The 13,980-nt window shown below is 44.7% G+C and overlaps 1 protein-coding gene across 6 annotated transcripts in view; it reads left to right on the plus strand.

Annotated features, from left to right (window-relative positions):
* Window positions 1-13,980, plus strand: part of arhgap23b (Rho GTPase activating protein 23b) — an 81,710-nt gene that overhangs the window by 38,223 nt on the left and 29,507 nt on the right. For 2 of the 6 annotated variants that reach the window (XM_014158678.2, XM_014158682.2), the window contains exon 1: window positions 9,143-10,609. The exons of 2 other annotated variants lie outside the window; for them this stretch is intronic. In XM_014158678.2, the coding sequence (XP_014014153.2) occupies window positions 10,367-10,609 (243 nt within the window). In that variant the 5' untranslated portion in view covers window positions 9,143-10,366. Of the gene's footprint in view, window positions 1-9,142; window positions 10,610-13,980 lie in introns of those variants that run through there. 2 more of the 6 variants (XM_014158676.2, XM_014158675.2) reach the window with 2 other exon arrangements.

Genomic DNA, 13,980 nt, shown 5'->3' on the forward strand with positions numbered 1-13,980 from the left:
TTGTAAAGGGGGGTCTGTGGTGAATCATGGCCCATGCTGGAGACATGGTGTCCACAGTGAACCTGCTTGACATGCTGATCTCAGAACAGCTAGTTTGGCTACAATAGGGCGTCTTTGTTTGGGCCCGTGATGAAAGGTCCTGATTTGCCATTAACACTGTGCTTTGTTAGTGCGGCCATGATGGGGTCAGTTTGGTTGGAAGCTGTTGAACACGTACAGGTATGGCCTGCGTGGGGATACTGGGGGTCAATCTGTTTCTAGGGTTCATGATCGGGCTCATTCAAGAGTGCTGAAATGTTACAGAATGTTCAGCTAGAAAGTGGTTGTAGAACAGGCATCACTCATGTCTGTGCATCACTCTCAGTCATGTAGAATCGATACGTTCCATTAATTTCTATCTGTCACATTCAAAATTAATAAGAGCCTACCATCAGAGTGGAACTGAACTCCATTACATAGCCGCCTCTGTCCAATTCAGACACAGTCAATCACCCCAGTCTTCCTCTCACAAGAGAGTGCTGTAGTTAACCCATTCGCCACTCTGGGTAGTAATAGTTTGGGTAGTTGTGTGGTGCTGGACACAGAGGCGGCAGACGAGGAGGGGATTTCTACCTTATGTTTGGAGGAATCAGTGGTACAGTCATGGGTGCTCAAATGGCAGCCTGTTTTCAAGAGAATATAGCATGTGAGCCAGATTTTCAAGGCATATGTGCCAGTTACTGTATGTTCAGAAAGGAATAGATGAATGGATGACATAAAACATAAGACACAGTAGAACTGTGAAACTGTAAGGATCGACGCTGGAGACAGGAAGCAGGTACAGGGAGAACATTTAATAAACTACGGACATAAAACAGAACAGGACCAGCGTCTGGACGAGACAAAGTAACGACATCAATGATGACACAGGGAATAACGTGAGGAACAGACAGATAAAGGGAAGGCAATCAAATAATGATAGAGTTTAGGTAGATCCAATGAGGCGCTGGTGCGCGTAACGAAGCAAACAGGTGTGCATAATGATAGGCAGTCTGGCACTCAAGAGGGAGAGCGGGAGCAGGCGTGACAGAAATCTTTATTGCTGAGCCCACCTGTTTAGCAAAAAAAATATATAGATATAAAACAGACATATCAGTTTGCAAACAGTACAAAAATGTATGTATTGAGTTAATATTAATGTTAATGTGAACTGATTGCCCCCCATCTATCTTCAGAGCTCGTGCTACTAGGTGACCTAAACTGGGACATGCTTAACACCCCAGCCATCCTACAATCCAAGCTTGATGCCCTCAATCTCACACAAATTATTAATGAACCCACCAGGTACAACCCCAAAGCCGCAAACACTGGCACCCTCATAGATATCATCCTAACCAACGTGCCCTCTAAATACACCTCTGCTGTTTTCAACCAAGATCTCAGCGATCACTGCCTCATTGCCTGCACCCGTAATGGGTCAGCGGTCAAACGACCTCCACTCATCACTGTCAAACGCTCCCTGAAACATTTCAACGAGCAAGCCTTTCTAATCGACCTGGCCCTGGTATCCTGGAAGGATATTGACCTCATCCCGTCAGTAGAGGATGCCTGGTTATTTTTTATAAATGCCTTCCTCTCCATCTTAAATAAGCATGCCCCTTTCAAGACATTTAGAACCAGGAACAGATATAGCCCTTGGTTCTCCCCAGACCTGACTGCCCTTAACCAACACAAAAATATCCTGTGGCGTTCTGCATTAGCATCGAACTGCCCCCGCGATATGCAACTTTTTAGGGAAGTTAGAAACCAATACACACAGGCAGTTAGAAACGCCAAGGCTAGCTTTTTCAAACAGAAATTCGCTTCGTGCAACTCCAACTCTAAAAAGTTCTGGGCCATTGTAAAGTCCATGGAGAATAAGAACACCTCCTCCCAACTGCCCACTGCACTGATGATAGGAAACTCTGTCACCACCGATAAGCCCACTATAATTGAGAATTTCAATAAGCATTTTTCTACGGCTGGCCATGCTTTCCACCTAACTACCCCTACTGCATTCAACAGCACTGCACCCCCCACAGCTACTCGCCCAAGCCTCCCCCATTTCTCCTTCTCCCAAATCCATTCAGCTGATATTCTGAAAGAGCTGCAAAATCTGGACCCCTACAAATCAGCTGGGCTTGACAATCTGGACCCTTTCTTTCTAAAATTATCTGCCGAAATTATTGCAACCCCTATTACTAGCCTGTTCAACCTCTCTTTCGTGTCGTCTGAGATTCCCATAGATTGGAAAGCAGCTGCTGTCATCCCCCTCTTCAAAGGAGGTGACACTCTTGACCCTAATTGCTACAGACCTATATCCATCCTACCCTGCCTTTCTAAGGTCTTCGAAAGCCAAGTCAACAAACAGATTACCGACCATTTCGAATCCCACCGCACCCTCTCCGCTATGCAATCTGGTTTCAGAGCTGGTCATGGGTGCACCTCAGCCACGCTCAAGGTCCTAAACGACATCGTAACCGCCATCGATAAGAAACAATACTGTGCTGCCGTATTCATTGACCTGGCCAAAGCTTTTGACTCTGTTAATCACCACATCCTCATCGGCAGACTCAGTAGCCTTGGTTTCTCAAACGATTGCGTCGCCTGGTTCACCAACTACTTCTCTGACAGAGTTCAGTGTGTCAAATCGGAGGGCCTACTGTCTGGACCTCTGGCAGTCTCTATGGGGGTACCACAGGGTTCAATTCTTGGGCCAACTCTTTTCTCTGTATACATAAATGATGTCGCTCTTGCTGCTGGTGAATCTCTGATCCACCTCTACGCAGACGACACCATTCTGTACACTTCTGGCCCTTCTTTGGACACTGTGTTAACAACCCTCCAGACGAGCTTCAATGCCATTCAACTCTCCTTCCGTGGTCTCCAACTGCTCCTAAACACAAGTAAAACTAAATGCATGCTCTTCAACCGATCGCTGCCTGCACCTGCCCGCCTGTCCAGCATCACTTCTCTGGACGGTTCTAACTTAGAATTTGTGGACAACTACAAATACCTAGGTGTCTGGTTAGACTGTAAACTCTCCTTCCAGACTCACATCAATCATCTCCAATCCAAAGTGAAATCTCGAATTGGCTTCCTATTTCGCAACAAAGCATCCTTCACTCATGCTGCCAAACATACCCTCGTAAAACTGACCATCCTACCAATCCTCGACTTCGGCGATGTCATTTACAAAATAGCTTCCAATACCCTACTCAACAAGCTGGATGCAGTCTATCACAGTGCCATCCGTTTTGTCACCAAAGCCCCATATACTACCCACCACTGCGACCTGTACGCTCTCGTTGGCTGGCCTTCGCTTCATAATCGTCGCCAAACACATTGGCTCCAGGTCATCTACAAGACTCTGCTAGGTAAAGTCCCCCCTTATCTCCGCTCACTGGTCACCATAGCAGCACCCACCTGTAGCACGCGCTCCAGCAGGTATATCTCTCTGGTCACCCCTAAAGCCAACTCCTCCTTTGGTCGTCTCTCCTTCCAGTTCTCTGCTGCCAATGACTGGAACGAACTACAAAAATCTCTGAAACTGGAAACACTTATCTCCCTCACTAGCTTTAAGCACCAGCTGTCAGAGCAGCTCACAGATCACTGCACCTGTACATAGCCCATCTATAATTTAGCCCAAACTACTACCTCTTCCCCTACTGTATTTATTTATTTTATTTATTTTGCTCCTCTGCACCATATTATTTATATTTTATCTTTGAACTTTCTTCAAACTACAAATCTACCATTCCAGTGTTTTTCTTGCTATACTTTATTTACTTTGCCACCATGGCATTTTTTTGCCTTTACCTCCCTTATCTCACATCATTTGCTCACATTGTATATAGTCTTATTTTTTTTTCTTCTACTGCATCATTGATTGTATGTTGTTTTACTCCATGTGTAACTCTGTGTTTTTGTATGTTGTCGAACTGCTTTGCTTTATCTTGGCCAGGTCGCAATTGTAAATGAGAACTTGTTCTCAACTTGCCTACCTGGTTAAATAAAGGTGAAATAAAAAAATTAAAAAATAAAGCTGAAGAGAAATTATAGATAAAACGTCTCGATGCTCATCGACCATTGGACATAAACATTACACAACAAGTCGGAAATCACAAATTCTACAATGAGTGGTTTGGAAGGAATTGGTGGCTAACTGCGAGCGTCGCAAAGCAATAACTATTTTGCTTCCCCTGCCTGCTATTCGGTGGAGAGGGTGTGTGGTCCAAGTCTGGGTTTAAGGATTTAAAACATCTGCCTGAAAGGGTCTCTTTTCCAAACTTAAAAGGATAAACATTCAGCACCAACACCACCATAAAAGGTTGAATACATTGCCCATTCTGTCAATACAGCATGAATTCATCCAGAGAATGTCAGACTTTGATGACAAAGTTTGATCAAAGTTTGCCCACAAGAAGAACCTCCGCGCCACCTTCCTGTTCAAGTGAGCACAGCACAACATCGGTGAGTTCAAAATAGGTATTGTATGCTGCTGCATAAATTATGTAATATGCCAGGGAGATATGTCTACTATATCTAAGAAAGTAATACTAAGTGTATGTTGTGTAGTAAGCTATTAGTAGCCCATGTGTCTCACCCTAAGAATGTGGTCCCTCTCCCCCTCAGAACTTAGCCTACTGTTCTGACTTGGTGGTGCACATGTAGCCTATAGCCTGTTTTAGAGAAATGTCATCATCGGATATTGTAAGAGATTTCATTGTCAGCTTATATGCCCCTGTTATTTATCATATGGTTCTGATTTGGCGTGCAGGGCGAATAATGTAAGAACGGCCCATGTTCTGAATTCTGTCGCTGTTGATTTCAAAAGTGCTGAACAAATAGGTATATCGACTACGTCTGTCTTAGTTTGCTTATTAATGTCTTAATCGAAATTTCGGCTTGCGTCTTATCCGCTCATCGTTCTCCTATGCCATAGTTTGTACATCTCAGTTGTTATATTGCTCATTTTAGGCAATGTTGGAATTATTTCATTGTTCTGCTTACATTGTGTATTATAATTAGCTCATGTGCTTTTCTCCACAAGGAGGGGAAACTATATAATGTTGTTGGGTCTGTAACCGTCAAATATTACTTTTTCAACATAAAGTTCAGTAATAGACCCATTGTCATGATCATGAGGAAAGACGGACCAAGGCGCAGCGTGATTTGAGTTCCACATCATACTTTTAATCCAAAGTGAAACTACAACAAACAATAAACAAACACCAACCATGACCAACCATGACCAACCATGACCAACCATGACCAACCATGACCAACCAGCGCACACATCAGCACTCAAAACAATATCCCACAAAACAGGTGGGAACAGGGACACCTTAAGTATGATCCCCAATTAGAGACAATGAACATCAGCTGCCTCTAATTGGGAACCATACTAAGAGCACCAACATAGAAATTAAAAGACTAGAACACCCCCTAGTCACACCCTGATCTACAACACCATAGAGAACCCAGAGGGCTCTCTATGGTCGGGGCGTGACCCCCATGTAATTCCAGTTGATATTGCGAGGGTTGTTTTGTTTCCATAATGTCTATAAAAGTGGATGCTCGTGATTGTATTTTAATTTATTTTTAGACCACATAGGCCTAATAAAATACTTAAAATGGTAGGCTAACTGCGTCTCTCTCTCTCTCTCTCGCTCTCTCGCTCTCTCTCTCTCTCTCTCTCTGTGTGTGGTGACTTAAAGAACAGTAAAGTTAAGGCCTCAACATCTTGCTGAGTTTATCTGAACTAACATCTATCTGAATTTCTGTCGGTGTCCATTTTGAAAGTGCTGAATGAATAGGGCTACCTCGTTGCAGCTAGTTTGCTTGCACTTGCTTATACTTAGAGCTAAGTGTTGATATAAGAACAAACATGAATTTACTGAACATGAATGTAATAGTGTGTGTGTGTATGGTACAAAAGTCAAAACTCATGTTGGCGTTCGTTATTATTGAAGGAGAATGCAGTTCTTATCGAGTTACACAAATACACAAGGAGTCAGTATAAACCACATTTATTTAAGCGAGTCAGCCATGTCAGCTATGGTTTTCGCTGCCAGACTAGGCTCCGCTGATAGCCAGGTGTAGCGGTGGTAAGGATTCACTCCATGGTGCTGAAAGGAAAGCTCCGCTGTCAGGAAAGATTTATGTAGGCCCTAACAGTTTGTGGGCACCATTTGTCACCATTATAGTGCAATTAATATATTGTTCAGTGTTGTGTAGTGGCTTTGCTGGCATGCATCTAAAAAATTAGCTTGAGTTTGCCCCACCATTTACATGCTAAAATCGTCATTGAATTCCCCATGCTCATAATCAATGTGTGTGTGTGTGTGTGTGTGTGTGTGTGTGTGTGTGTGTGTGTGTGTGTGTGTGTGTGTGTGTGTGTGTGTGTGTGTGTGTGTGTGTGTGTGTGTGAATCAATGTGTTTGTTTCTTAGTTTGTGTGTGTTCATGTGTGTTTGTGAACGCGTGTGTGTGTGTGTGTGTGTGTGTGTGTGTGGTCGGGTCAGTGCTATGGGGCTAGTTATGCCATTAAAGGGGAGAAGTTTTGCAGTGTCCATGGTTACTTGGCCTGGTTTGGGACTAGTTCCATAATGACAACAGCTGCGGCCATGTGGAAAGATAAAAAGAGAACCGAGAGAAGAACTACAAAGCTTGGAAATATGTAGCTGTATTATTACATGTTTTAGCTTGGAACAATTTCACAGTTGACAAAAAATAGGTCAATTAGGATTTTCCTGCCATCGAGGGTTTATTTTGTGTGTGTGTGTGTGCGCGCTCGCATGCGCGCCTCCTTTTTGTTCTCATGCACTCTCAAAGAATAATCCCTTAATGCATACTATTGATATTAGCCCATTTTAGCTAACAGGGGTTATCAATACAGTCTGATAATATCTCTGTTGTCTCCTCGATGTGTGTGAACAAATAGGCTGCCTATTTTAGACATACTCTCGGTTTCAAGAATCAATGGTGTAAGTTACAGTTAGGTCTATCTGTTGAATTGAGAAGGTTATCAAGTCAGCGTGATCTTTTGCAAGCTAGTGCTGCCCACTAGTGGCTTTAAACAAAAATAGCTGATAATCATGTCTACATTGTGTGTATGTGTGGGTTTGCATTTGTGTGTTTCAAGTTTTATTAGTCGTCTGTACAGGATACACACGGTATACACCGTCCAACGAAATGCTTACTTGCACGCTCCTTCTCGACAATGCAAACAATAAGAAATAATAAAAGATAAGAATACGAACATAAAGTAAATGGCTCAGTAGAATAGAATAAACATTTTAGCATAAGTAGAATGTGTCCGTCCATCCGTGCGTGTGTGTGTGTGTGTGTGTGTGTGTGTGTTCTCTGTCTACACTCTGTCTGTCTAAACAACTCTTTCTGTTTGTCACTCCCTTCATCCCTGTAACTTCTTCCCTCTGGTTATATAAGAAGTCAAGAGGAGGGTTGAAGTTGTGTGGAGACTGGAGATAATGAAAGACAAAGAGGAGATGGAATAGAAAGACTGAGAGAGAGAGAGAGAGCAAGGTCAAAGGAGCTGCAGGGTAATGAGCCTAAAAAGAGGAGACATGAGAGAGAGTGGTGGGGGGGGGTGGGGGGGGGTGTAAACATAGAAGTATCCAATGAGAGGCAGAGAGAGCTGGAGAGAGATATTGGGTGTGTCCCAATCAATGGCACCATATTCCCTATAGGCCTATATTGCACCACGTTTGACGGTCAAAAATAGGTTCCCATTTGGGACGCATGTGAGGGATAGAGGGGTGCTGCTGTCCTTGCCCAATTTAAACAGTAAATTCTCTGTTTTTCCTATTGTTTTATCACGGTGGAAAGTTCATTATTGACTTACTTTTGATCCATCTTACACCTAAAAAAAAATATGCAATGTCGCTGTCTTTTTTTGTACCATTGTTAAACCAATAGCTTTTGTGAGCTTTGTTTCAGTATTTTAGTTTTGCACTCTGCCAGGGGTTGCCCCATTACTAGAAGAGGAGGGGACTACTTTGCCGTCTGTGCTGACAGTACTAGTATCAATGACATGTTAATGATGGCCACCCCCTTTCAGACGGGGATGGATCGCTCCTCATGGGCTATTTCGCTGGTTGCCTCTCATGGTTATTACCAGCCAAACCCAGAGAGAAAGGGAAAAGAAAAGTGTGTGTGTGTGTGTGCGATTGTGCATGCGGTATTTGCAGCTTTTTAAATCACGTGGCATTTTTCGTATCAGCTAGTAATTGCTCTATTGATAGAACTAAAATCTATTAAGCTAAATCAATGTGTGTATCTGTGTTTGGTGACACGCTTACAAGGCTGTTAGGCCTTAAATAGCCATTTCCCATTCCGCCCCCATCCTTCAATTCCATTCATCTTAGCTCCGTCATAATGACTTTTGCGTCCTCTGATTCATGATTCACACACACATTTAGCCCTCTGGATGGAGCGTCAGTGGTTGCCCTTACTAACAGTAGCCCCAAGGTCCAATGCTATGGAGTCTGGACAGACACTGACACACAAGAACACACAGAACTCAGAAAAGCAGGCTAGCCATAGGGGAGAGAGATACAGTGAAGCAGATAGGGAAATGCCTTTCCTTTTTTATCCTACCACTAAGTCGGCACTCCCATTTTTCCGGGTTGAGTTTTCTAGAGATTGTAAAGAGGGGAGGAGAGAAGAGAGGAGCGATGGGTGCCATTTCCAGCCAGGGGAGTCTGCATGCCTGTCTTAGTCAATCTATCTTTTTTGTCTCTTTTCATTTCTCTCTTTCTCTCTCTCTCTCTCTCTCTCTCTCCCTATTCTCTCTCTCTCGCTCTCTCTTTCTATTTTTACAATGCTCTGGCTCACAGGTGTCAAAGCAAAAAGCTTTAAATACACTGCAATACATTGCTGCTGCTAGTTTTGTTTTAAAAGGCTGGGACTCTCGGTTTTTCCTACACACACACACACACACACACACACACACACACACACACACACACACACACACACACACACACACACACACACACACACACACACACACAGTCTTTTTAATATTAGTGTGTACTCTACTGTCAGCTGCGGTGGCCAGGTTCTGAGCATAAAAAGAGGAGACAAGGAGACACACATAGAGAGAGAGAGAGAAAGCGAGACCTGAGAGAGAGAGAAACACACACAGAGAGAACATGCTGTGTGCTGCTCACTGCTCAACCGCCTTGCTGGACTGGCCAGTGGAGGGATGGGAGGAATGTGAAAGAGAGGCGGAGAGACAGAGAGAGAAAGAGTGAGAGAGAGAGAGTGAGTGAGTGGGGTTGACAGAGTGGACTAGCGTTGCGTGGAGCACAAGAGAGCCTACAGGGAGCCAGAGAGAGAGAGAGAGAGAGAGGCAGGCAGGCAGGCAGAGCCTGGGTAGAGAAAAGAGGAGAGGATATACTTTAGATAGCAATAAAGACAGAGAGCCAGCCGCTGCCAATACTGCACTATACCCAGCATGAGAGAAAAGAGCTACTGTTACCAGCTACAATAAAAAAACGTGGGACTAAAACTCGTTCTGATCCAGTGAAGAGGACTAGATCCAGCTACTGGTTTTCACACCTGTACGCCACCCTAATGGCTTCTATACCAGTAAAGAGGACTTCTGAACCTCGATTTCCGGTCAGTGAACAAGGAAGTGTGGCAGCGTGAGTCTGAATCTGTCTATATACTGACAAAGGACAAGAGATTTACCAGCTGCTAGTCTAGCCACATGTAGAACGCAAACGCGGGACAACTCATCTAGAGGAGAGGATGAAATCATAATCTGGTCCTGGATCAGATCCTGGATAGAAATGAGGACACCAGTAGCTCTACACAGATCAAGAATATTACTGATCTAGGACCAACTCTGATGAAGAGCTAGTCGACTTGTGCCTTGCAAAGGCCCTTTCTCTTTACTGTCTCCACTGATCTCAGGCCTGCCATCCAAGCTGCTTCACCTACTGCTCCAGAAACAGAACTAGTGACCAACAGGACCATGATGCACAACATTTGTGACAGACAAACCGAACCAGAACCCAAACCCACTTTGAGGAATACAAATATATTCACCTACACCTGGATTCAGTCATCAATATGAAGATTTTGTTGATTTTGACTCTGAATTTTGACGTCTTCATTTGACGTTAAAATTGATAGACACTAAGTGGTTGGGTTCCGTTGGTTACCATTGACTCTTGACCCCCATGTCCGGCCGAGAGTGTGTGTAGCGTGTCTAGGTGAAAACGTCAGGTGCTTGCGGGGGTAACAGCGGTGTCGTATGTGTCCCGTCCTGTGTGGGGCTGTAGCAAACACTCTTGTGTGTGTGGTGCGTGTGTGTGATGTTGAGAGTGGAGGTCCCAGCTCCCTCAGGGCAGGAGTGGTGTTTCCAGTGCTCAGTAGGGGTGGACTGTAGTGACCCGGAACCTCGCTGTATCTGGTTGGCGGTGTTACGAAGCATTACCCTACATGCTACCACCACTCCACCCCGTGCCTCTCCCCGACCCTCCACCCCACCCCGCTCCTCTCCGCGACCCAGACGAAGGGTGCCCCGGAGGGTTTTGCCACATCTTCGCTTGTCCTGGGTAAGAAAGAGAGACTCTGCTGGGAAATCTCCTAATCTGGCGTGCTCAACTCAACATAGAAAGATAGAAACATAGAAAGGCCGTGACGTACATGTGTCTTTGGGTATCGGGTTGTTGGGTGTTTGTCTGGTTGATGTTCAAGGATTGTTACGCAATATGACAAAATAAACAATTTTATTTCAGAGAGACAGCCAGAGATGTTCTAATTCCAGAGAGATGCTCTAATTCCAATTATAAACAGGGTGGTTCGAGCCCTGAATGCTGATTGACAGGTCAGATCATATACCACGGGTATGATAAAAAAGTCATTTTTACTGTTCGAATGACGTTGGTAACCAGTTTATAATAGCAATAAGGCACCTCTGGGGTTTGTGGTATATGGTCAATATACCACGGCTAAGGGCTGCATCCAGGCACTACGTCGTGCCTAAGAACAGCCCTTAGCCGTGGTAAGGCTAAGTGACACAGTGCCTTATTGCTTAATTCTAGCATGACAGCCATTTTCAGTAGTGAAAGAAGTTCAGCGCCTTACCAGTGGGTACTCCACACTGGCCTGTAGCAAAAGGCTGTATCAGTCGGAGGAGATTGTGTCATCTAGTGGTTGGAAAAGGTCTTCCGTAGATCTTACTGTAGAATATTCAGTTTACAATGCAGAATTGACATGTGCTATTTTAGAAAGGGTCATGTATAATGTAGAGGCTTGATAAAGGCTAGAGAGTAAATGAGAGTGTGTGGGGGGTTGGGGGTGGGGGTGGGGGGGGCTGTGTCACTCCTGCCTACTGTATGTCTTATGTAATGGAGCGCAGTGGGGGCATGTTGACTAACGGAGGGGAAGGAGATCGGAGCAATGCTTTCGTCACCCGGCACAGTACATATTTATACATCGGCGTGTGTGTGTGTGTGTGTGTGTGTGTGTGTGTGTGTGTGTGTGGTACGTATATGTGAGTGTGTGATGGGTGCAGGTTGGAGTGTCATCTGTTCTGCTCGAGTGACGCATCGTCAGGGTGTTTGTGTATGTGAGCGCGTGTGGGCATGTAGGTTAGAATGTGGTGTTCTCTTATGCGTCAAATATGTAGCAAAGATCTGTGATCATCAAAAGGCCTTGCCTGAGTAATTGACTATCAGGGGCATTAACACATGTTAAAAGGAAATGTGCGTGTGTGACGTGTGTGTGCAGATGCATTTATTTCCTGGTTCGCTCGTGTGTGCGTGTAAAACAATTTGACAAACAAACAAAGTCAAACCGCGTTTGACCTCACAGCCTATAGGGGAAGTGACGTCATAATTACACGTCACGTAACCCTTCATTGACAAGCAGCTAATCTTATGGCTCAGTTATTGATGGAGGTGGGAGAATTCAGGACAGAATGTAAAGGACACTGTGGCTTTTCATGCCCCTGTGTGTGTGTGTGTGTGTGTGTGTGTGTGTGTGTGTGTGTGTGTGTGTGTGTGTGTGTGTGTGTGTGTGTGTGTGTGTGTGTGTGTGTGTGTGTGTGTGTGTGTGTGTGTGTGTGTGTGTGTGTGTGTGTGTGTGTGTGTGTGTGTGTGTGTGCGCCTGCTCCGGTAAATATTAGGGAGTGTATATGAGAGTGTGTGTGTATGCTTGTACAAGTTGTGCTGGCATCTCACACCCCAGTGTGTGTGTTTTCATGCACTTGCATGTTAAATAGCAGGTGTAGGAATGGAAGGCCATGAGGGATTCTGACACATGTCATACCCACAGTATGTAGCAGGTTGATGTTTTTTGAGATGAGTCTTGTCCTTGAGGCAGAACTTGGCTATATTGTAAAAATGAATGAAGCTTTTTGGTCATCATTTAAGGTTAGGGTTAGGCATTAGGGTTAGCAGTGTGGTTAAGGTTAGAGTTAGGGTTAGGTTTAAAATCAGATTTGATGACTTTGTGGCTATGTCAGCTAGTGACCACTCTGCAGAGCTGCCTCTAGAACAAGATTCATGACAAAAAAAACACTAACCTGCCAGTGTGTAACCTCGCTCGCTCACACACACACACACATACACATACACACACACATGCACAGACATACGTACACACACACATACTCTTTCTCTCTCTGTGTCCATGGTGTTTTCAAAAAACAACATCTTTGCCATCTCCATCATCAATCTACGTGATGAGTCCATGCTTAGGGGCATCCCTGTTCATGTGGACGTGAATGCACGGTATGTATTTGTGTGTACGTGTGTGTGTGTGTGTGTGTGCCTGCCTGCGTGTGTTTGTGTGCGCGTGTGTGTACACTACATCGTTTCTTAATATTAGTATTATGAGTCTATTCTAAGACTCCTTACTGAGAATGTGATTTCTATCCTTCCAAGCATCCAGCCTTTGTCTTAGCTTTCCTTCATAGTCCTATACCACTACATCATATTTCCACTTCCTTACAAATCAACACATAGCATTTCATAAGGGACTATTACAGATGGGAAGTCAACAGAATAATTCAACCTGTCAATGTGGATCCGGGCATTCCAGATGCTTGAATGCTAGTCACAATTTTGTGTTGGGTATAAAGAGAGGGGTGTTGCAATGGAACTGGAGCCCCCATCGGAAAGAGAGTCCCCCTCCCTGCCTCCCTGCCACCCTGCCACCCACACACACACTCACACAAACACACGCAGGCACACAATCACACACATAGTCCCCTCCCTAGCCACTCTATTCTTAGAGGCGAAGGATTCCCGGAATCCCCAAATGGGCCAGTTAGCTCAGGCACCATGCCTCACTTCCTGTTCAAGGCTCTCCACTTCCTGTTGTTGTGGTGCGGTGCAGTGTGGCCTGGCCTTGTGAGTTTGTGGGGAGGGGGGAGGCGGGGGAGTGGAGAAAAGAGGCAGGAGGGAGTATAGGAAGTCAAGGGCAGGGTGGGATGAAGAAGGAAGAGGGCCGAAGGCTATCAGGAGAGGTTGTGTGATAAGATAAAGAAGCTAGCTAGACACTAAAAAGCTAAGTCTGCTGTATGGTGCCTGAGCTAGGAGCTTTTTCCTAATATGACTTAGGCCTAAGCGGGGTGAAGGTATGTATCCCCCTGCCAATCTCTGTTTCTACATATCTACATTTTAAAACCGTTTTCAATAGAATATGTTGCTGTTGGATACTGCATCCCGCCTAAGAAAAATGTATAGGGGAAACCCTTTATGGCATGTATGGACCACCAGTGTATCCCCAAAGTGTTACAGACACAAAGACTCCAAACACACAAAGAGACGTGAGTCTTATTATTCTTTAGGTGTGTGTGTGGGTGTATGTGTGTTTGCGCATGTGCGTGCATGTTCATGCGTGCCTAATGTGCCCTGTGTATCATGATAGAGTCCTGTTGTTCCATAATTGTTAGATATAAATACCCGCTCCAACATGT

This window comes from Salmo salar, chromosome ssa19 (assembly GCF_905237065.1).
Source record: "Salmo salar chromosome ssa19, Ssal_v3.1, whole genome shotgun sequence".
NCBI lineage: Eukaryota > Metazoa > Chordata > Actinopteri > Salmoniformes > Salmonidae > Salmo > Salmo salar.